This window comes from Syngnathus scovelli, chromosome 16 (assembly GCF_024217435.2).
Source record: "Syngnathus scovelli strain Florida chromosome 16, RoL_Ssco_1.2, whole genome shotgun sequence".
Taxonomy (NCBI): Eukaryota; Metazoa; Chordata; class Actinopteri; order Syngnathiformes; family Syngnathidae; genus Syngnathus; species Syngnathus scovelli.
Window position 1 is genome coordinate 8,208,260 of NC_090862.1, and position 25,150 is coordinate 8,233,409.

Consider the following 25,150-nt stretch of genomic DNA (forward strand, 5'->3'; position numbering starts at 1 on the left):
CTTTTGCACTGTGTGTTAGCATTAAGCTAGTGGACTTTTGCAAGACGGTTATGTAGTTTGCTTAAATATGCAACATTGATCCTCCATGCTCTGATTTTGAAGTCAAGGGAGCACTGGAGTTGTTCTCTCGCTCTCTCGTTTGTTCGTTCGTTCGTTCGTTCTCTCTCTCTCTCTCTCTCTCTCTCTCTCTCTCTCTCTCTCTCTCTCTCTCTCTCTCTCTCTCTCTCTCTCTCTCACTCTCTCTCACTCACACTCACACACGCTCACACACGCACACACGTTTGTTGAGTGTTGACCCATTGGTGCAAGCAGCAGGTTTCAGGGTCTCATTAGCACGGAACACGAGTGGCTCATTAAGGCACCCCGACAACAGCGGCCTAATTAGCTCTCTCTCGTTCTTCGGCTCGCTGGCTCGGGTTCTCTCTCTTTGCCGCGCTTTCCCGCGTCACTGCTAAGCAAACCAATTAGCGCTAATTCGTGCGGCCGCAAAACAAACACGACGCAGCCATGAGGGAGGACGGCGAAACCCTCGCAGACGTGACCGCGCCAACCAAAACAGCCAGACCATGTTGAATCATCGCTAGCAAAAAACAAAAACAAAACAACAATAAACTGAAATTTCCGATCATTTGAGATGTCAACTGCATTGCATTCATCTTAAAATGAACATGATGGTTCCCAAATTTTACTTCTAAATATTATTCAAATGTTTTTTTTATCTCAAATTTAGTACATTTTCAATTCAAATGATTTATTTTTGAACAAATATTTCGTACATTGCACTTTCCAAACTAAGTTTTTATTTTTAAATTCAAACTTTTCAGGATAAAATATCAACATTATTTACATGAATTGTGTTATTTCTATGAAAAAGAAAAAAAAATTACACAAAATTTGCTCAGGTACATTGTATGTATGTCGGCCATTTGTATGATGCTGAAATGACAAAGAGCAAACTAAATGTTGTTGAACGGTCACAGGAGACTTGCAGTGCAGCACAACGCCGCAAATGGGTTTGTGTTTGTTTTTTTCCCGTTCACCTGAAAGCCAGCGGGAGGCATGTTCTTGGGATGATTGACACATCAAAGTGTGTGTGTATACACGCACCATGTGGGGCTTCAGGAGAAGAACAGCATGTTACCACCTGAGCTTCTCACACACACACACACACACACGCACACGCACACGCACACACACGCACACACACGCACACACGTTTCGTCCACCTTGCATGTATGTAGCGTGTGTTGATGTTCTTCAAATATTTCTCCCCTTCCCTCTTTCTAGTGTAATTGTATTTTTTTCCTTTGAGTGCACCCATGCGTCCGCAACGTTCCGTCGGTGTTGCAGCAACTTGATGATGTTGTCACGTGTCGGCGGCCTCCGCCAACGAGGGTGGAGACGGCGAGCGAGGCTTCAAGTGGAGTGTGGCACTTGTGCGAGAGCCTTTGGCTTGATTCAAATGGTTGCTATGGTTTCCGGATGTTTCCATGGAAATGCTGCCTGCCAATAAAATGAATGCGAGAGAGAGAGAGAGAGAGAGAGAGAGAGAGCAAGCAAGTGGCGGCGGCGGATCTTTGCGGCAGGTTGGCAGGATGGTGAGATGGGGGGTGGGCAGTAAATGGGAGTAAACAAGTGAGATGGTCACCATGGCAATGCAGCAGGTCAATCCATAGGAGCCTGTTAATCAACCTCTCAGAAGATTTTCTCGGCGTTGCAGCCTTCTATCCTTTCTTCCCTCGGTCCCACTCCTTCCATCCGTGGCCTGTCGTCTCTGAAGGACGGAAATGTTCCCGCATTTCTGCGTCACCACGGCAACACTGCAGTGAGCAATTGCTGCAGGAGATGCAAGGGCTGGGGTGGGGGGTAGTCTGGGCCCGTGTGAACAATACTAATGCCACTTCACTCATCAAAGCACCCCCCATGAACCTTGCTGTTAACTCTAACCCTAGTTTGAAACACTAACCCCATATTTTTTTCTGATAGCGCCATCGTGAGTGGCAGCCTCACAGCAGTGTTCTCTCTATTCTCCCTTTTTCTCTTCATTTCCTTCTTTCTCTTTCTTTTTGTTCTTTTCTCAGTTATTAAGCTAGTGCTCATGTCATCGGTATATCTTTTACATATCCACCCTGCGGTATGAATGCTGCTGGAAAACTGAATTTTCCCCCTGGAATCACTAAAGTATTGTTGGAAAATTTTATCATATGGGAGGCAAGGGCACCCCAATTGCCATCCGCCTCATATCAACCATCACCTGTGTCCAACCTATTCAACGCGTGTTCGTTTTCTTCTAATGACAAAAATATTCAGATAAATCAAACTCACACCAGGTTAGTTCAATTTCAGCCGATTATCTTAAGTCTGCGTTCAGGAAACTACGGCGCCGGGCGTTCTCCCCCAAGACATAGAAGAACCGTGCCCCATAAAACAACACACACACAGATGGCCTGCTACATGTCGTCCAATCTTTTGCAGCTCTTGAATTTTTGCAGTTCGTTAAAACAGTCTCATTTCTTCATCTCCTTGGTCTTGGTGAACTCTCTTGTCCAACGATGAACTATATACAATATTAACCCTTGCTAATGTTTTGTTGCTAATGTCGTCATCATTTACCATGCCAAAGTTCTTTACCACATTTTCCATTCTCCATGCTTCAGAATAACACTTTTCATGCATGCTTCAGAAACACACAATTCACTTTCAAAACATCTTGCCTATTGAACAGACCTATTGAGCAACATGTATTTTCTGGTGTCTAAGGATTACACATGTGCCGAGTATAGTATATACATACTTCGGAATACTTAATACTTACTTAGTTGAACTAATCATTGTACATAATCTATCTATCTATCTATCTATCTATCTATCTATCTATCTATCTATCTATCTATCTATCTATCTATCTATCTATCTATCTATCTATCTATCTATCTATCTATCTATCTATCTATCTATCTATCTATCTATCTATCTATCTATCTATCTATCTATCTATCTATCTATCTATCTATCTATCTATCTATCTATCTAATCCATCCATCCATCCATCCATCCATCCATCCATCCATCCATCCATCCATCCATCCATCCATCCATCCATCCATCCATCCATCCATCCATCCATCCATCCATCCATCTATCTAAGCCTAGTTTTTGACCCCAGTTTGTAGCACTAACACTAATTTGAAACACTAACTCCAGTTTTTGACACCAGTTTGAAGCGCTAACCCTAATTTGAAACCCTAACCCTCGTTTTTGACTCCAGTTTCAAGCAGTAACCTTAATTTGAAACACTAACCCTAGTTTGAAATCCTAAATTGAGATTAAAACCTTAATTTGAAACTATATCCATACTATACTAATCATAAACATACATTTTCAAGACAAATTATTCTGAAAACAGTTTTTATTTAAGATTATAAGGGATGCAGTCTCCATGGCTCATGTCAGTTTTTTGTCCTAGCATGTTGTTTTTTGTGCGCAAGTGTGCCTAATGAAATGTCTTGAATGCCATTCCACGTCGTCGTCCTGCTGTCGAATCAATAACTCATCTCTCAACGTCCCCCCGCACATTCCCCGCAGGAAAACAAGCGTCCTTCCAGCGGTCGTGCAAAGACGACCGGGAAAGATCATTGAGCAGCTACACTAAAAGGACAAGAAGAAGATGAGGATGGATGCATGAATGGATGGATGTGTGCGTGCATGTGGGGCAAGATGGGGGCCACCCTTGATGGCCGTCAAATACTCTCGACGGCAACCTTGACCTCCAGACGACGCTGGCCACCGCCTCTTGCTCGTCCTCTACCTCCTCCACAATGTGAGATATCACTTTGATTCCAACCATGTGCGACGACTGACATTTCCATCACCGCTGCTGGCCAATCACGCGTGGTCAAGTTAAATGCAGCTGTGGGACAACCGACATCACCATTGAACTCACTTTGAATGGAACACTCAGCCTCACTGGTTAATTTGCATTGAGACCAGTGCCCCACCCAGCTCAGAACTTTACTGGCCTCATCTCATTCTTCTACTTGCATGGTTCTCGCTCCTCACTTTACATGCTAACACCTCCCACCAGAAAGTCCATCAAGGAGGGAGGAGATTGACAAAGGAGCCAGAAGGGCATTGGTGGAATTGTTTTGAAGTAATGATGATCACTCCTCGAGGTCATCATTGGGTGGAGACGTCTGCTACAACAAGATTTCTGTGAAGGTTGGCTGTTAATTCTGCTTGCAATGGGGGACCAGAAAGAGACTTTGATGCTCATGACTACCACATACAGCACTGGAGTGGAACAGCAAAGACAACAGGAAGTGAGCTATGAAGCATGTTTTGCATGAGAACACGATCGAGATCTTACGCGATGCTGCAGGTGGCCGGAAAATGGCAAACAAGAAAGAGGGAGAAGGCCAACGAGCATGCGGACGTGTGATTCAAGGAAAGAGGGAGTGGGTGAGAAAAGTTGCCCCCCTTTTCCGCCATTACCCTGCCTCACCCCCTGCCGCCCTTTCGCCCCGCCCCCTCGGTGGGGGCATGGAGAAGAGTCATTGGTCCTGCGGCGCTGGGTGACATATAAGCGAGGCGGCGGACTTTCTCCTTCGCGCGCACACACACACACACACACACACGCACGTGCGCACGCATGCACACACACACACGCACAGACACACACACACACACACGTACACACACACACACACACACACACACACACACACACACACACACACACACACACACACATTTGAGTCACACACAAAGATCTCACATTCACACACACACACACAAACAAAGGGCCCAATCTGGTCTGTGCATACATGAGTAGTAGGCTACAGGGTGCAAAGACGAGATATCTCACCACAGGTCCTTCTCTGTCATGGTTTATTCTTTGTGTCAAATCGAGAACAGAAATTTGCTCTTGTTTTTATAGAAATTAAGGTGTTGGTAAAATACATACACTTGACATACATATACAGCTCACTATGTAGACTTGTTTGAAGTAAACAAGTCAACATATTCCTCATTTCATGACATTTGTTCTTGGTGTTTTCAGTTCATTTTTCTGCAGTGACTGACGCGGGGGTGTACACATAAAGCGTTTAAAAAAAAAAAAAAATCAATACGGGCTGTCAAAGTTGATTTCATCTTGATGACGCTTTACAAATGCTTTCTTTCTTAAAAAAGCAAAAGTTCAACAGCCAGGAGTGAACGTGCGTGCGGCGGGCTTGAAAGGATCCTTTTGGCCTTTTTGAGCACGCGCGACCTCAGCCTCAGCAGACGGCTCAATTATCACAACGGCGGCTTACATCCAGGCTTCCGCTGCATCACCATTTACACTTCAAAGGCCGAAAAGGCGGCGCCGGCGTTCCTGCCCGGCTTCATCCCGACGGGAAGCCAAGCCGAGGTGGCCGCCGAGAGCATAAAGCGGAAAAGACCAAAACGGCTTTTCTGGAGCGGCTGGCTCAGCACATTCCAAAGCAGTCACGGAGTCTTCCCCACATTCCCGCCCACAAAAGCTCCACTTTTCCACATTTGAGCGTGACGTCCCAAAGCGGCAACGGCGGCGGGGGCGGCAGCCATTTCCAGGGAAAACCTTTCATCGCCCACGTCGGACTTCTGTAGAAGGCCCCGAGAGCTTCGTGGCCACACCGCTTCCTGATAACTTCAGAATTAGCAAACGCACGGCAGGTGCTGCGGGCTAATTTCCTGGGACGTTTTCAAAAACTTAGCCTCTGACCCCGGTTTCACCGAACAATATCAAATTGGCTGGACATAACTGCATGAAAAAGTCGTATCATGGAAAATACACTTTTTTTGCTTTCATATTGACATATTGCGTACTCTGAGTCTCCAAGATTGTAAAAATCCTTCCAGGTGGTGCAGAGATACTTTTATGATCTGTTTGGGGGATATTTTTTCACTCCGTTCAGTTTTTTCCATTTTTATGACATATTTCTATCTATTACATCACATCCGTTGGGGCAGGACTACCAAACAAGGTAATGTGTGTGGCCCAAACGGTTTCGCAAATCCGCCATCTTTATTACTCGGTGAGACTTTTGTAGTCCAAACAACTCAAGGATGCCGAAGTGGAGAGATCAAAATGTTCCATTGTTGGATGCATCAATCCGCGCAATTCATTGCACCGTCCCCCAGCATCAGAACCTCAAAGAAGTGCCTGGTCAAATTAAATTTTTCAAGCAGTGTTCCCATGTTTGTGGGCAAAGTCCTGCTTGTTCAAGGACGAGTGTTTCAGAAATCTTTTGTCAGTATAGAGAAGGATTCACTGAAAGACTTCATTTTGTTGATGGTTCAGTTCCTTCAATCTATGGAAACGATGGACACAGTAAAGCGGCAAGCTTGAAATGACACAAAAAAAATAAACCGTATTTTCCTTTCATATTATTGTGTGTCCATGCACTCATTTTCATAGCGTTAGCTAGGGTGATCAGACGTCCTCTTTTTCCCGGACATGTCCTACTTTTTTCGGGGGAATTTCAAAATCGTCCGGGATTTTGTTGGACTGCCTCAAACATAAGACATGTACAGTACATTGTCAATAGAATTGCCACTCCGTTCCATTTCACTCAATTCCAGGTTTTTCTGTATCATTCGCAAATAAGTCACGCCCTTCTCCTCAAATCTAGTCACTTTGCTACGAAGTTGGGTGGGCTGGCCAGTCTACAGCTAGTGTTTATAAGCAATGCCGAAACGAAAATGCACCTTCATGGAGGAGTTGAATAAAAAAAAATTCCCATGCTTTCGCTAGGGTCGTGATCCTTAAGTCAAGTCAAGTCAAGTTTATTTGTATAGCCCTAAATCACAAACAGTCTCAAAGGGCTTCACATAGACAAAAATTGACAATTATTCTCAAAGCATCCCCTGATCTTAAGCTCCCATTAAGAAGCGGAGTGCTTGACATGTAAGGCAGGCACTTACTTGTCTGTGGCAAATAGAGGTGCCAACGCAGCCCGCAAGAGGAGGACTGAATAGTTTAGCAGCTGAATTTTTTTTTTTTTTTTTTTTTAAATGCTGCACCGATGGCCGTATTTCTTTTGTCTTTTTTTACTAGTGTACCACTCGTGCCCAGAATGGAAATGGAAGTCAGCCGCTTTGGTTTCGAAGCAGCCACGAATTTCTGAAGTCATGCTGCCTGAAAAGTTTGAAAAACAAAAATTAGCTCCAAACACCGCTTTGGCTAATGAACACAAAATTGGGAGGATATGTCTATCATAACACGCATGATAACGTCTCAAGGACCCATGCTTGGAAGTGTCGCCCATTTTGGTTAAAAGCAGACGTTTGGAGCAACATTTTCAGGGTTTTGCCTTTGCTGAGTATGATTGACATATGCCCATTTATATCAACCTAATCTGCTAAGCAACAATTGACCACACACACGCCCGCACGCACGCGCACACACACACGCGCGCGCACACGCACACACACACGCACACACACACACACACACACACACACACACCAGCCACCTCCTAGCTGGCAAGACGACCGGCACAGACATGTGGTTGCCAGGGGCGCCCAGTAACCAAGACGACGGCTAGCTAAGCCTGGTGCCAAGGTGTTGGCCGTTCCCGAATGGAGGACACCTTGGCACGCCCTCTCGTAGGCGCGCCCCCACATCGTCATGATTCAATCAAGCAGGAGCTTTGTGTGCAATGATGAAGACTAGTGTCAGTCAGCTGAGCGTCATTATTGAAAAGAAACATCCAGAAGCATCAAATGTGACCATGACGACGATGCTCATTGACCCACTGGCACACAATAATTCACAACAGGTGTCATTATGTCATGGAGCACATAATCAAACTTATTTGCTGTCAGAAAAACAAACCCAGATTTTTTGGTTCATGTTTTGAATAAAAAAAACATTCAATTTTTTTTCTTTTGTTTTTCTGTTAATTTACAAATTAAAGTGAATACACTAAACTAAATTTTAATAAAATTGAGTTGAATTATTTTGACTTACATTGACTATCAAATAAAAATATCAATTACGAACACACGGGCCATCCTGACGCATTGAAGGTACAAATTGTCTTTCTCAGAGACACACACAAGTGGTTGGGGGTCGGGGCTTACGAGTCATTTGCAGAGTTTATGGAGCGAACGGCGACACCTTGATGAGGACTGTCGCAGCGGCAACTGTTGCCATGGAGACCTGATGATGATGATAATGGGGTGGAAGAGGAGGATTCGGGAGGGGGGATGGGCGACTGTTGAAGTTGATACAGTGGCATTTATTAGGGTGTCATCATGGCAACGAGATGCTGACATTCAAAAATCAAGGAAACCACAGCCCAAGTTTGCCATAAAGAAGTAGTGGACATTCATGCCCGACATTTAACAAAACTGGATCGGAAGCAGGTATGCTCGAGCTGAGCTAAATAGTCAAGCTTTTTGGATTCAGCCATCGGCCGCTTGACAATAAAAAAAATAGCTCACACAAAAGTAAAACCAAAACAATCAAGAAAACAGCCACGAGAATCCAGCTGCTGCCATTTTGTGTGCCAGTTTTTTTTAATTTCCAAAGTGACCTGGGCTATAACAGAATATTGTCGGCATAATTAGAACCCGTGGAATCATCTAATTAGAAGAACAAGAACAAGAAGAGTACAAGAAGAAAGAGAACACTTTAAAAAAACAAGAAAAAAAAACAAGAAAAGCAAAATGCAAAAATAAAAACACTCAATCAATCATCATCATATTTTTTCTTTTAAAAGAGATCTATATGTTTATATATTTTTTCATTGATTTGTCCTTTTTTGGGGGTGAATAAAAAAGTCTTTTTTTTTTTTTCTGTCCCACCGACAAATGGCGCTTACCTTCGAAAACCTCCGTCATCGAGTGAAGTCATCCTTCCATAATCTTCAAATCCTGACGTTTTTCTCCAGCCGCCATTTTGTGTCCGTTAGAAAAAGACCCTCAAGTGTACAAAAAAAGAAGAGCGAACGGCGTGATAATAACAATGCTAATGCTAACGCTAACATGTGAATCCAAAGATGGTGATTAGCGAGCAGCCTTTTGGGACTATGTACACCGTGAGCTTATGCCACTTCTTATTATTGTCATTGTCGTTGTCATTATTATTATTATTGTTGTTGTTGATGCTACACAGCACGCCGCCGCTGACCCTGTTGGTGTGAGCACTGCCCCCCACCCCTAAAAAACAAACAAAAAAAACACGGGCCTGACTAGAAAAAAGAAAATAGATTCATCCAGCGGCCATTTTGAAAGGCGGACCACAAGGACAACGATTTTTTTTCCAAGATTGTTTAAATATATTCTTCACACTTTCTACGTCGGCGGCTTCATAAAGATTCTTTATAATTTATTTCTCCCAGTGAAAATATATTTACCGTTCATATATAATAATATCAAGTACTTTATGTTCTTTTTTCTTATCTTTTTTTATAGCTCTGGTTTGTCCACAAAGCCACGTGGAGACGCATCCTGTTATTCCGTCCACCCAGCCGGTCCGTAGAAATAATCCACAAAAGATGCGACATCCATTTAGTTGGCTTGACTTGGGACTTTGGCAAAAACTAGAGCTGCTTGTCACCTGAATGCGGGTAGGAGCGTGTGCTCGACGGGGCGACGTGGGGCTACAGGGGGGCTTCATGGGTTCCCTCAGATCTGAGTCTCTTGTACATTCTCCTTGGAACCGCTCTTAAAGAGCAGAGGCTCGTTCTGCCCTTTGGCCATGAGGCCCTTGAGGGAGCTGTGCAGGCTCAGCTGGGGCAGCGGGACCGGGGTGGGCAGGGTCCCCAGGCCGCCGGTCAAGGAGCTGGGTACTTGGGAGCAGGACATGCTCATGTTCTGGGAGCAAGGCAGTGGGTTGTTGTTGTTGTTGACGCCAAGTCCCACCATGTTGTTGCCCAAGTGGTGTGTCTTGTAGTAGTTGAGGTGCTCCGAGCGAGTCAGGTGCGGCAGGGTGACGGCGTCTGAGTGGTGCCGCCTCAGGCTCTGGCCGCCCCCGATTCCGCTGCTTTGCGTCAAGGCGCAGCCCCCTGCGATGCCGCCGCCGGCACCCCGGCCACCGGCCCCACCGCCCAACTCGTCTTCCACATTGATGATCTCAATGGCCCGGGCGGGGCCATGGTGCTTGTGGAGCTGGTGCTGCTTCCTCAGCTTGTAGAAGACCACCAACATCACCGCTGCCATGAAGGTGATGGCCACAAAGCAGCCAATGATAATCTTGGTGGTCTTCATCACGTCGTCAAGGCCGGAGAAACCCGGCTCGGTGATGGGTACGGTGAAGGTGGGCCGGGTGGCGCGGGGCGAGGACCAGTCGACAGACAGTGAGGAGGCTGTAGTCGGGATGCTGTCTGGCCACAGATTCCCCGAGGGCGTTGGTACCGGGAGGACTCGGATGAAGGTCTCGTTGATCGCCACCAGAGCGGACTCCTCTTCTCCTGTCGTTTCCACACTTTCCACCGTCACCGTGGTGAAGTAGGTGTAGTTGACGCTGACGTCGGCGGCAGTGACGTTGAGCACGGCGGTGGCTGTGGTGTTCCCGGCTGCGTTGGTGACCATGCAGGTGTACTGGCCTGTATCGCGCAGGGTGACATTGGTGAAGTTGAGTGTGCCGTCGTGCAGCACTGAGATCCGCACCCGGTACGAGCCATGGGTCATCAGCGTCCCGTTGGGAGTGATCCAGTTGACCGAGGTGGTGGAGGTGCTGGTGCGGCACTTGAGCTCGGCCGCCATGCCTTCGGTGACGTTGAGGTCGGTGGGCGGTTCCACGATGACGGGTGCGTAGCAGGTGAAGTGACTCTGGTCCAGCTCGCCAATGTATTTACCCTTGAGGAAGGGCGGCGCGTGGCAGCGGGCGCAGCAGGTTGTGTTGCTGGGCACCGTCTCCTTTAGCCACCAGCTGAGCCAAAGCACGTCGCAGGTGCACACCCAAGGGTTGTGGTTCAGGTGCACCCGTTCCAGCTGGTGCAGCGGCGTGAAGAGATCATGCGGCAGCGAGTGTAAGGAATTGTGGGACAGGTTGAGCTCCTCCAGGTTCTTCAAGTCATCAAAGGCGTTGCGTTCAATCACCGACACCTGCGAGTGCATCAGCCACAGCTTCCGCAGCGAAGCCAAACCCTGGAAGGACCCGGGGCGGATGATCTCCAACCGGTTCCCCGATAGCTCCAGCTCCTCCAGCCGCACCAGGGCCGTCAACTTGGGTATGTCCTTGAGTCCGCACATGCCCAAGTTCAGGTACCGCAGGTTGACCAGACCCACAAAGGCGGCATCAGAGATAAAGTCCAGCTTCTTGAGTTCGCCCAGGTCCAGCCGGCGCAGCGAGGGCACGCGGTGGAAGGCGTAGCCCGGCAGTGTCTCGATGGGGTTGTTACGCAGCCACAGCTCACGCAGCTTGCTGAGGTACTCGAAGGCGTGCGAGGGCACCAGCGTGAGGCGGTTGTCAAACAGCTCCAGCGTGTTGAGGTTGGGGAGGCCATTGAAGGCGCCCACTTCGATCTGACGGATCTGGTTCTTGGAGAGCTGCAGGATCTCCAGGTGCCGCAGGTGCTTGAAGGTGTCCGACTTGATGACCTGCGGGGTGACCACGCAAAGTTACAACACTGACGATCTTTGGCAGTGGAACTCTGCGACTGAGTTTTGCTTTATACTTTGAACATTTAGTTAAAAAAACAACAGGCGGCGGAATAAAGGCCGGCCCGTTGAAATTGCCATTGATGCTGACATACTGGCCAAAACGGCGCAGGAAGTGGGCCGTTTGGCTTTTAAGCAGCCATCGTAGGTGAATTTCAAGACTGTGACTGAAATTTTCAAGGTTTTTTTTGGCCCTGCTACCTTATGTAGGCACAACGAGGCATCAAAGTTGGATGATCATTTCAAGGATTTGCCATAAACCAGCGTTACAGAACGGATTGTGTTCCACTTTGGGGGTTGCAGTGTGTGTGTGTGTGTGTGTGTGTCTTGCCTAATCTTTCTGTGAAACACACACACACACACACACTCCTGGAATTGAGCCACCTCCGCCTCCAAATGTAGAGCAGGAAGTGGGAGGGAGGTGTTGGGGGCTGGTGGGAGCTGTCAAGGCTTCACCGCAAGGGTCCTTAGCCGAGCAAAGGAAAAAATAAGCCGGAGAATCTAGGATGCCTTCAGGTGTTAAAACATTTTTAGATTTTTTAATCATTTCAAGAGGCGCTCCGGGATACGTGCGAGCAAATCGGAATGTATCCGCTCCAAAGGAAAACTAATATTGGAAATTTTGTTTCTTGTGTGCGGCAGCTTGTTTCAAGTCCCAGAAGAGATTTTAACGTATGGAAAAGGGACATCTATGTCAGAACCCCCAAAAAGTCTAATCGTGTGGATTTTGATGGAAATTTTGTTACATTTGCCTTAAAGTTGAAACAGAATCAAATCAAACTCACTGGATTTCATTTTGGCCAGCATCATACAGCTTTTTTGTTACACTTACATAAAATTTTGGACATATTCTCCCACATTTTGGTGAGCGAGTAAGAATGTCAGCGCTCACTGCTGCCTCCCGAGGAAGAAGGTGGTATTACAATGCCAAGCGACCAGCTATCGTCATAAATCACAATCTTTTTTTTTTCCTCCCCACCGACGTGTTTGTAATTACTTCTCTCGTAAAGCCGAGTTGGTTTTTAATTGAAATCATCTGCGTGTTTTGCAATCAAGCACGCGGGCAAAAGTGAGCCGTTTGTGAGTCGATATGTAATATATAAACTCTTAATTGGAACATGTCTGACGTTGTTGTTTATCGTCGCCAGTCAATAAGTGGCACGCATATTTCTCCCGGGGAGCATTTTTATGTGCGCGACCGTAAACATAACACACGGCGATACACCACAATAAAAAATAAAAAAATAAATAATAAAAAAGCCTTTTAAACGCCTGTTTGGGATTTTTGGATTAACTTGTCAATGTTCACTTCTTCCAACTGCACTAGAGACGGGCGAACAAACGGAAAAGTAAAGCTGGAATAATGGATGAAAGCTCTTTAAGCCTGCCGGAGAACTAAAAGAATCTTTCATAAACTCAGAGTGTGTCGCATTTATGTGACAGCGGGCTGCCACGAAATTTGGACCAATCACACAATCAGTTCAGTGAGAAAGTTCAGGATTTAAGATTGTCCCTGAAGAAAACATCTGACTGAATGAGATCATTGATTAAATAGACAGACAGTAGAGTTGAGAACATTCATGCCAGGAATTCTGCGTTTCCGACTGTCCCTGAAGATACACAGCGGCGTCAAGGGCGCTATGATTTGGGCATGTCCCTGAGAGCACCACCTCACCTGGATGGCGTTCTCCTGCAGGTTGAGGTATCTGGTGTTGACGGAGATGCTGTCCGGCACGTCGTCCAGGCTCTGGCGGGTGCAGATGACTCGGCTGGCTTGGTTGGAGCAGGAGCAGCGGTCCGGGCACGAGGACGACGAGGCGAGCACCACCGCCGCCAGCGCCGACAGGAAGTAGAGCAGCGCAAAGAGGAAGGGGGAGGAAGGGCCGGGAAGGCAGGTCAGCGTGGCGATGCGCATGGCAACTGGGTCATGACCCGGCGCTGCGATCCAAAGGTGCGGCCCACGTGTCCGGAAAAGCCTCGGGGGATCCTTAATCCCAATGCGCCACCGTTTAATCCCGCATGGCGCCTCTGCCGCTTTGGCGCCGCTGCCGATCTCTGCGCTTCTGCTCTGGTGTGCCGTGGGAACATAGAGCGACGCAGATAAGCAGATGTTATTCCCTTTCTGCCCACGCTCGTTTGGGGAGGACGCAAAGCCGGGTGTCACTGAGGATAAACAACAAAGACAAGAAGAGGAAAATTGACATACGTATTTGGGGAAAAAAAAAATATTGTTTCACCGACGCACGCGAGTCTCTTCTCTGACCCATTCAAGAAAACGTACAGGAAGTCAGCCATTTTGAATTCTTTCAGATGTGCTTCCTGTAAAGCAAAAAATGACAATGAGCTGCCGACACCAGTTTCATCAGCGGACGTGAAATTGGGCGGACATGTCCGTCATGCCAAGATGCACAAAAAAGTCTCAAAGACCCGTGACCGAAACTGAACAAGTCAGCCAGCCATTGTGATTTGAAGCGACATGTTCGTGCGATGCCTCTGGAAAGCTTAACAGATCAACATGAGGTTGGTTATGCTAGTTTGTCAAGACACAACGTACACAAGAAGTAAACGTCTTAAGGACCCGTGCAGCAAGTCTGATGTTGCAGCCATTTCAGACAAATGCTCAAAAGAAATTGCACCTGACACCAAATTCGGGGATGGACATGAGATCGACTGGACCAATCAAAAATGACAGAATACACCAAAAAGTCTCATGGCAAGGAATTCATCTGCCATTTCTATCACAACAAGACAGACAAAAAAGTCTCAATGACCAATGTCCCGTTGCCATTTTGGACAAAATTCAACGAGGGAATGCGTCCAAGCGAGACCCTGTCGGAAGACGTTATACTCGTCAGGCCCTGATGTTAAATTGCAAGGATTTTCCAGGGTAGCACACAGCGACGCAAATAAGCAGACGCGATTCCCTTTCTTCCCAACGCTTGTTTGGGAACATAAAGCCCGGCGAGGAGTCGGCGAGGAGGAACAACAAAGATGAAAAGAATGAGGAAGAAGAGAGCGAATCAAAGGCCTTTCCTTTCTCACCATCAACAATGCAGACATTTAGAGCGTATCAAAGACAAAGATCTTTCGGAGCTATTGTGTCAAACAGACGTAATTGTTCTTGGCAGACTAACAATCCCAAAGTTGGACTGGTTTGATTGAATGGGGAAGGCTCATACACTTTTTCCTGGAAATGCTGAAACATACAAATGGAATGGCAATGTGCAAAATTGAATTCAACTCAAGTGCAGATCACCACGCAGATCACAGTTTTACAGATGGCCATTAACTGAACACAACAAGAAGTGGACTGTGAAGCAAAAAAGAGAACCAAATAAAGCACATTTCTTCTAAACAAACACATTTCCAATAAAAACACCTTCTCCCCTTTCTTAATCATGTCATCCTTCCCAGCCCGAAGCGATGACACTGGCAAAAAAAACACAAGCACAAAAGAAAGCTCAAATGCTAATTGTTAGCCTAAGGGAAGACGCTAGCCTGCCTGCTTGCCTGCCGCAGTCTGCTTGATAGCTAAGCTAACAGCGTTAGCACCCTGGATGGAAATGCAGGCAGGTGGCCTGCCTCGCCTCGCCTGGCCCGCCCCGCCACACTGCACAACAGGCGCTGACGCGTTTTATTTGACATTTGTTATAAACGACGACTTTAATGATGCCACTTGGACATTGCCAGGTGAGGAAAGAGCGAAGGATGATTAATCTGATGGATGGAGGAAAAGAAGGAGGTGGAAAAAGAGGGAATTATCAACGGCGTAATGGATGAATACTGAGCAGCTGCAGAGGAGGAAGACGAAGAGGGGGGCGAACATGAAGCGGGAGTGAAAGGATGATCGGGGATGAAGAGGTGGTATAAATAGAGAGAGAAATTCAAAAAAAGGAAAGGGAACATTTTGGGATATTAATAAGCAGAAGGGGGGACAACGAGAAAGTGAGAAATGGTTGAGAGGCGAAGGCGGTTCGAGGGAGCTTCGATGTGATCGATAATAATTTTTAATGAAATTTTAAGATCAGTATTTTTCTCGTTGTTCTGACAACGCATCAATATCGATGCTGCCCCTTTGTTCGGTATCGGTGCAATCACGTCAGATATCGATACTATGACAAGTTTGATCATCAACAGTAAAACATCCATATCAACCTATATGTTAATAGTATCGATTCATGTTTTTAGGTATCGATGCACATTTTTGGGTATTGATACACTGCATCTGAGACCACCATAAGCCAGAGCAACCCCCCAGGCGATCTCCAGTGGCTGGCGAGTAGACATTACAGTGACCTCGCATTTTGATGAGACTTTAACCCGCTAACATGTCACACATTAACCCTTTGACACACACACACGCACGCACGGCGCAGCCCAGCTTCCTCTCCCAGCTTTCCTCCGGCTCACTGAGCATTCAAATGTTCGCCAACAGTTACCATGGTAACCCTATTCAGCCTCCATCCAGCTGTATCCACTGCCCCCCCCCCCCCCACCAGCCAGCTCATTAGCAGCCCAAACACATGCTTGTACAAACGACACGGCCTGAACATCGTCACACTGCCGCCGCGACCGCAGATGACAACGTTGCCGTTTGCTAGCGCGACAAGTGGACGCTACGCAGACAACATTGCAAGCTCATTACAAGAGATTGCGGTCAATGTTTTTACGAGGGCCCAAATTGTGGGTGGCATCGATGTCATGCTGCAGCTAACATCATATTTAGTGCTTACGGTGCGTTTGAGGACAACATGTAAAAATGTGACATTTAGCATAGCATCCAGCAAGCGCGTGGATGACACAGCGGATTTGATGTTTGTGTGTTGTGAGCGGAGAAATGTAGGCACTTCACTTCCCGTTATTCCCAACACACCCCCTGGCCTGCAGACATTCCGCTCGCTCACTCGCCTTTTTGGCCTCTCTTTCTCTCTTGCTCGCACTCCCCCCCCCTCTTTAAATCTCAGTGAAATATTCCAGACGTTGTGCTCATGCTTTAGTGCGTTTAGCATGCGGGCCGTAATGCACGCTGACATATTTCATATCTTTGGATGCATGACAGGAATTCCTAATCGCACACAAGCTAAATGTTTAATGGCCGATGTGTCGGCTGGAGGAGGTTAAAAGATGTCTGCACGTGTTTGATCCCGGGCCACGTCCCGGCTCCGGGATTTGACTTCCTAAAGAGCAAATGCGCCGCTAAAGTAGACAAGATTACACATTACCACTTGCATTGTAATTGGAATCGGTCGTATTCTACTTGCAGTCGCCTTGTAATGGCAGTCACTTGTGTCACATTGCATCATAAGTGAAGAGAATTGAATTGTATCAATTGGAGTGAATCACATGGTGTTGCATCAAAATCGGAATGAATCAAATTATATTGAAGTGTATGATACTACATCACAATCGGAGAGAATCGTAATCATATTGTGTTATCAATGAAGTGCTTCACACCAGAATTGGAATGAATTGTGTTGTATCAAATCACATTTGGAATGAATCATATAAAAATTGGAATGGGTCATATTTCTAGATTTTTAGTGCGTGCGTGGATGTGAAATGTGAAAAGCGTTATCGTCACGTTGGCCAAATGATGATAAACGTTGCAGTGTTACCGCTTTGTCTACCGGACGTGTGAATCACCAGAAACACGGCAAGCGAGACACTCCGCTTGTCAGACCGCTTTGCGGGTTAAACGTTTGCCCCCCCCCTCCCCCCTTTCTTTGCTGCGTCCAGTCGAGCGTGAATGAGGACCCAAATCCGTCAGCCGCGCTCGGATAAGGCGGGAATACCTGGATGATCCCCCGGGAACCATCGTGCAGCGAGGCGCTACGTGGAGGCAGAGGTGATAGATTAGACAGAATCGACTTCACCCCAACACCAGCCCTTTGCCACACAGACTCAAGCGTGCACCAAAAGGCAATGTTTGGCTAGGCCCGTTAGCTGCCGTAGCCTTGTGTCTTCCACGCATTAGCAGTTATAATCTGTGACGTACTAAAAGTCTCCATTAAGTGCGAGTTGAAAGCCACTTCCTGTGTGTGTGTGTGTGTGTGTGTGTGTGTGTGCGTGCGTGCGTGCGTGCGTGCGTGCGTGCGTGCGTGCGTGTGTGTGTGCGTGCGTGCGTGTGTGTGTTGTGTGTGTGGTGAATCAATGGTGGTATTGATTAAAACGACGTGATGGAATCCATCATGTCAGAGCGAGTGCGCCGCTAAACGCATTTTAATAAAACGTTAATGGATGGAGTGGATGGATTCAATCAGCGGCTGGCAGCTATGCTACAATGTGCCACGTGATGTGACATCATGTCATATCTTGTGACACATTGCCTCCGATTGTGATGGACTGCCGCACTTTGTGGCTTGGCTCTGAATGGAAGAGAATCATCTCGTAATTGGAGAGAATCATATTGTAATTGAAGTGAATTCTGTTGGAACACCACCAGAATTTGAAGTGAATCAAAAGTAAAGTTGGCAAGAATAATTCTGTAATCATCGAATCGTAATTAAAGAGAATCCTATCATCGATATTGAGGAGAGGATTATCCTGATTGGAATGAATTATGCCACATAAAATTGGAGTGAAGGGTATCACATCCCATTATAATCAAAGTGGTATGAATATTTTTTCCATCGGCGTAAGAGTTGTAGCGTCAGAGAAGTAAATCGAATCGTATTCATCATAATCGGAATGAGTCTCACCGTACTGACACATGTTTTGACATAATGCAAAAGATTGTGACATATATCGAGGGAAACGTCGTCCGCTCAAGTCCGATTCCGTCTCGCCGTCCCCGTGGGGCGGCGGTCGGGACTCGCCTCGCTTCGCGTTGCACGCCATCTGCACCGCGCCGTCTTTTCTCAGGCTCGCCAGGACGTTATTGACAGGCTGAAACGTGGAAACGAGGCGGCCCTCGGGGAGTTGCCTTTGTCCGTGAACTGGAAAATAACTAATCGATGATACGTTGTTAATCATTTTGATTGATTTCATGTGGTGCAAACTAGCTTCATGGAAACGTGAAGTGACTTGTTGAAATTAAAGACCATGCACTCCAATTATGATACGTCACGCTCCAAATAGAATAGGATGTGTTCCAATGAAATATGATACACTTAATATTAGAATATTTATAAAGTGATCCATTTTGATTCCAAATAATGATACGATATGATACAATTTACTCCAATCCCAACATCGTTCGGCAGAGTCCACACCAATTCTGAGCTGGATTCCGATTCCGACTCAATACACTTCAATTATGCTACCCTCCGTTGACACGATTCACTCCGATTCCAATAAGATTCCAATACACACATTCAGTGTGATAATTCCGCTCACTCCAAAGTTATTGCGGTGCACTCCAATTACAATACGATGCGATTTTCTTAAGCAGGCTACAGTTCAATCCAATGACGAGATTGATTACGCAGCGGTGTGTCGTGCCAGATCTCTTGAAGCTACAATTTCACCGCCATCTTTTAGCTTTGGATGTGCAAAATGGTACACGGCAGAACATTGGCGGGCCTCCTCGTGGGGCTAGTCTATCGCAGTTCATGCTGGTCGTGGTTGCTTATAAACATTTCAAACCTTTCACTAACCGCTAGGCAGAATTGACTTGGGGGGGGGTTGAAAGATGAAAATGGGGGCAACTCGCAGGCGCTCTGACTTTAGGCAAGAATGAGCACAGACGGAGAAGAGGACGAAAAAACTAATAAAGATGACGAATTAAATGAAGAGGTGGCGGGAAAAGATGAGGACAGAGGTGATGAGGGACAAGACTGAGATGGTGAAAAAGTTGAGGACAAAGAAGATAACGATGCGGAAGGCAGAAAATGAAAGATAAAGATGATGAAGAGGTTAAAGATGACCAAAACAAGGAAAACGAGCCAAACATCAAAACCATTCACACAAACGCTCATGAAAATATGCGTGTGCAATCTTTGTTGTTTTCCACACATGAAATATTCAAAAGTTGCTGAAAAGATGCACGCAGGCCTACGGCGAGCACGTGCGGGGAAAAAAAAAGACACTCAAACAAACCGCGCCGGTTGCAAGTGGCTCAATGTCAAAGTCCGCGTCAAGGTCAAGTGCAAACAAAAACACTTTGATATTGCGAGAAGAAGAGAGTATGCAAATGTACAGATGAGAAGTAATTTGAGAAGCAAGCAGCAGTTTACACGTGCCCGCATTTAGAATGCAGGACACACCACCACATCAATATTCACACACACCACATACATTGCCTGCATTACCATAAAAGACGCAGCGGTTGAAAGAAACAAGATCGGCGGAAAGCACTTTGAAAAAGTAAAAAAAAAAAAAAAGTAGAAAGGTAAATACCTCCCCCCCCCCCAACGAGCAACAAATGGCGTCCGGTCGCCAACATGTCACTCTTCAGCGACCTCTCCCAAGATGATTGATGGGCTGACTAATGTGCGACCGGATCAACAGCGACCCTGTACGAGGACGCAGCCCCCGGGGCCACCAGATGATGGACGTCGCCACGGCGACGCGGCACACACATCAAAAGGCGAGATAAGGGAGACGTCGGGAGAGACGCTCCTCCCTTCCTCGAGGCGGAGGCGTGGAGGCCGCTTTTGTATCTCCTCGCTACACACACCATGTGCAACATGGAAGCTCTCGGGGTTGCCACGGTAACGACTCGCCATCTTGCGGCGCCATCATTCCTGCTCTAAAATGAGGCACAGATTATTATTTTATTTTTTTTTGCTAGCCAAGGTTAAGTTCCAATTTTGACATGTGAGGGGCAGCAGTTCTGCTGATTTGTCAAAGCAACACTGGGCCCATTCCCAAGATGGCCGCGCACATGAAAGTGGCTTCAACTTCCGCAACCGGGAAAATGTGCAAATGGGGCAAAACCGTGTAAATAAAATGAGTCGACGCTATGAGGACGCATCTTAGGTCTCGAGCAACAAATGGTCTAAAGTGTGCCCCCCCAACATCCCCCCCCCCCCCCCCCTCGTGACATCAGCACCCAGATTAGGCCTTATCTGGTGCGACAGTGCCCCCGTGCTGCGCCTGGGGCGCCTAGGAAAGCGAGCAGGTTGACTCACAAGTAACGCAAGAGCGCTCGGCTTCTTGCCATCAAGGCGTCAGTGTTTACATGCTAAGCGCTGGTAGCGGGACCGTCGGGACCGCCGGGGTCGCCGGGGCCGCTGGGGCTCTTATGGCGTCACTGACCCTGAAAACAATGAGCGCCAAAGGTGGTCTGGTGGGCCAAAGCAGAGCTGCAATGGATGCTGGTGTTTGAGGGCCAGCCTGATAACAAATTTTTTATTTGGGGAAAGAAACCCCCCCCCAAAAATAACACGATATTAAATATGGTTCAAAAATTGTGTGCACAATGTGTGCTAAGACAACGATGCAGAAGAAGTGACGTAAAATGACTCTCCTGCAAAATGACCAAAAATGGCCCACTCAAGTTCTGACTCAATTGGAGGCCTTTTAAAATCAAAAGCAGTTTTCATTTTGTAAGAAATAATCTAGAAAGACAAAGTCTTGTCATCCGTCAGCGGCATCAGTCAAAGCGACGAAGACGTCAGCGCCTCTCTCTGGTTCACTCGGCCGCCCTGATTACGGCAGCTACTTTTTCTGCCATCCATAATGTTGGCTCCTTTGCTGCTGTCTGGAGCAGCACACATTGTATATGCGCACAAACGCACGCACTTTCCCACATAACAAATTTAGGGCAAGTGTCACTCGGTTTGCATCTTAATACAGCAGCGGCGATGTCCCTTGCACGTCATGTGGCCTACCTCCAACTCCACTCCAAGAAGCAACACATCCATAGCGGGAAAGGGCAAATGTGAAAATTCAGGCGTCGACTTTGACAACTCCCCAGTTCCCGTCAGTACCTTTCATGCAGAACCTCTGAAGCGGGCGGAATTGAACACCTCCGCCATTCTATGCCTTTCACACAGTCACAAGAAAAAAGGGGAACTGAATTGCCATGTGAAGGGGCTCTCTGGTAAGCGGGCAACTTTAACTCCACCATTTCGTGTTGCTGCTCTTCCAACAGAACAACTCGTGTACGATTGCACGACATCTGCACGTGATGCAACACGTTGCCATCAATGCAAATCAAACACCTTCACCTACAAACAAGTCACCTCTACACACCTCACCTCTGCACCCCCCACCTGGCATACCCCCCCCTCTAATATTGCCCCAGTGCCCTGTTACAACCTCCCTGACGCCCCCCATTAAGACACAGTATTCCTTCGTAAGCCCTCATCTATCTGCTCCTTGTTCCCCACTGGGGGGGGGTCTTCAAGACCGGCGGAGGCGGGGGAGGTGGGGGGTCTCCGACTGACTCACATGCTTAAGCCGGCACACACGCAGCGGCCCCGCAAGGTGCCTGCGCAATTTCCTGCGATCATCACGGCGGAGGCGAGCCGGGAAACTGATTATCTGCGCAAACAAGTGCGATTAATGAACGACGGCAGAAAGAGGAGGGGTAGGTAGGAGCGAGGAAAGGGGAAAGTGTGTGTGTGTGTGTGTGTGTGTGTGTGTGTGGGGGGGGCTCCTGGAGGCTCAAGGTGCGCCCATCACAACTACATTGAAGGGGGGGGAATCTGTTGAATTCCGAGTATGCAAATCAAATGACTCCTCACACGTACACCTAGGAACTGTACAACACACACACAATAACTACGCCAACCAAACACTAATAAAAAACACGCGCTCACACACATCCGCTAACTAGACAAACCAAAAACTAATAAACACATGTTCACATGCACACAAACACACACACGCATGATACAAACACCCTAACAAATGCACTCACACACTGACATATATTCTCACACAAAACAACACACTCATCAACAAACACACACATGCTCTCACTGACAAATACACACACGCATGATACAAACACTTCAAAAAACACACACGCACGCACACAGAACAACACACCAGCATACACACACTCATTCTCCCTGTCACACACACCCACTCATTCTCACATACACACACATACCAATACACACGCGAACGCACGCAACATCATTCCTGGATTTCCGAGCCGGGACGGCGCGGGATGCGGATAATTGCATTGACAAGTATTTCTGCGCGGACGCCATCCATCCTCGCAAGGAATGATGGACTTTGAGGACAGGACGGACAGACAAAAGCGTCTCACCTTGGCGGGAAAAGAGGCGAACGATGATGACGGCGCCGGCGGGGAAAGACGCATCCTGCACCCATGCAGCGCTCTCACGGCAGCAGCGGCAGCGGGGACGTGCTTCTCTGCAGAGTGCCCGCCGTCTTCCTCCACCTCCTTCGCTCTCTCTCTCTCTCGCTCTCTCTCTCTCTCTCGCTCTCTCTCTCTCGCTCTCTCTCTCTCTCTCTCTCTCTCTCTCGCGGATGAGGACTCTGGAATGCACGTGAGCTCCCTGAGCACCTCAAAGACAAGACGAGCAAGTGGTGGTTAGGAACGATGACGGTGATTAATGACGGCGTGAAAGTGTTCCGGGCGGCGCGTGCGCGATTCCCACGCACGCGTTCTGCGGGTTGCGTCACGTCGCTTACCGGAGCGGTTGCCGTGGCAACGCCCACGCGCACTCGTCGCGCCGCGCACGCACACTCGGGCTCACACGGACGCGCTCACGCACGCTCACGCGGACGCGCTCACACCTTCACACAGGTGGCGGCTTGATGGACTTCACATCTGTGTTGCATATGGAATGAACCTGCGAACTGCGATTCCAGGCCGGGACCTTGAAACTACCGCCCATTTATTATGTCCGACGGGGCTAGAGCTCACCGGTGCCCAAAGTTGATAAATAGCAGTTGACGGGTGTCATAGATTGGTGGACTGTTGCGCAACACAGATGTGAAGCAGTTCAAAACAGCTCAACTGTGTATTGCACGTGTGCCTTGAGATAGGTAAGCTTTGAGATAGGTCAGAACCTTCCAGCAACTAAAAACAGTGATTGAATATCGACGACAAAAGAAGCTTTAGGACTTTGCTCTGCTGTGCACCTGCATCACATCTGTGTTGCTACGTCCACCAAGTGCAAGTTCCTGATCGCGTGGTGGGAAAGCGGCCGACCGGTTCCGCAGTTCACCGAGCTTCCGAAGTGTCTCGGAATTCGCCCAGTACGAGCAACAGGACGAGCAACCTGTTCTCCCGTTGGAACACGTGACCGCTGCCGCACAAGTCCCTTGTGCACTTAACGAGCACAATGTAATTGCTCATTAGTCGAGCCCCCCGCCCCACCACGACGACACCGCCACTCCCCTTACACGCCGTCTGCAGTGAAGCTCCGTCGTTATGACGCCTCACACACAGCTGCAGCTTGTTTAGTGGCTCCCTCAGTGTGGCTGCTATTAAATTTCCAGTCACACAACAGTGCAGTGGAGATCCCTCCCCTCTCCGTCGCCCCCACCCCCTGCCTTTCACACACACTCTCCTCTCCCTACTTCACTGTGTGTATTATGGTCATTCCGGATGTCTCCCTCCTCTCTTGTCACTCTTCCTCCAACCCTGGCTCGACACCCCTCCCTTCATGCCTCATTATTTAAATAAGCACACACACACACCTTCACCCACATCTCCTCCTCTTGCTGTTTGTGCTGCAGAGCCCTTTTAACGCACAAACACGCACTCACACACAACGCATGGGACTGGATAAAGATGGCCGCCGGTGTTTAGCTGGAAGCGCCTCGGGGCGCATTTTAAAGCCTTTGCCTTTCACACAGACGGCGGTCAAGGAGGGGCGGTTTTCACACAGCAATATCTGGAAAGCAGATCATTAGGTTGGACAAAAAAGTTTCTGTGACGTAGAAATTACAGGGCAGGAGAAGAGAGTCCCCGGGGCTAAGTGTCACACCCCCATCCCAGCTTTACCTTTCACGCATCCATACAGCATTCAGCCCCATTCAAACTTGGCTGGGAACCTGAAACTGGAAAGCGCACTGTACCTGTTTTTCACTGTTTGTGCTGCACAAAAGGGGCCTCAGATAACAATGTCTGGTGCCGCTGCAAAGCGTAGGAGTGCACGCGCGGCCGCTAATAGCGATGGGGGCAGGAAGATGGGGGGGGGGGGGGGGGGTGATGCCGTGTCGGACTCCGAGGGACTGTTTAAGGCATGAGCAACAGACCAATGAGGACACCTTGTGAGGGGGGCCTAGTTAGGGGTACTTAGTGAGGTGAGCCAAGTGAAAGTGGTGTTGTGAGAGGGCTCTAAAACGGGGAACGAGCGAGAGGACCCGAGTGATGGAACCTCAGTAAGGGGAACTTGTGAGGGGGTTCTAGTAAATGGGTCCGAAGTGAGGGAGCCCAGTGAGGGGGGCTGGTGTCCATCTAAAAGAAGAAAAGAGGGTGAGGGGGGGCACCATGGTCAGCAAAACAAGAGCCCACTGTCGCCGTATCCTAGTAACCATCTCCAGGGTGACGGGCAGCGACGTCACTTCCTGATCGGCCCGATTGGCGGCCGAGCGACACCATCTGGTAGGACTACTTGGCTCGGCTATGCGTGGCGGGAGGGGGCAA

At 47.9% G+C, this 25,150-nt stretch overlaps 1 protein-coding gene across 1 annotated transcript; it reads right to left on the minus strand.

Annotated features, from left to right (window-relative positions):
- Positions 1-8,511: 8,511 nt before the first annotated feature.
- Positions 8,512-23,912, minus strand: lrrc4ba (leucine rich repeat containing 4Ba). The gene is made up of 4 exons (XM_049745350.2): positions 23,638-23,912; positions 22,796-23,048; positions 13,307-13,794; positions 8,512-11,571 (listed from the first exon to the last, which is right to left on the minus strand). The coding sequence occupies exons 1-4, from the start codon at positions 23,641-23,643 to the stop codon at positions 9,655-9,657; spliced, it is 2,664 nt and encodes an 887-aa protein (XP_049601307.1). The 5' UTR covers positions 23,644-23,912; the 3' UTR covers positions 8,512-9,654.
- Between the last annotated feature and the right edge of the window lie 1,238 nt (positions 23,913-25,150).

Bases quoted from the DNA above. Each gene is read 5' to 3' on its own strand.
- lrrc4ba (XM_049745350.2), bottom strand. The intron at 13,795-22,795 runs GTGAGACGCTTT...GTTTATCCTCAG, and splicing joins TCGCCTCTTTTCCCGCCAAG to TGACACCCGGCTTTGCGTCC. The intron at 11,572-13,306 runs GTGAGGTGGTGC...GTCACCCCGCAG, and splicing joins TGCAGGAGAACGCCATCCAG to GTCATCAAGTCGGACACCTT.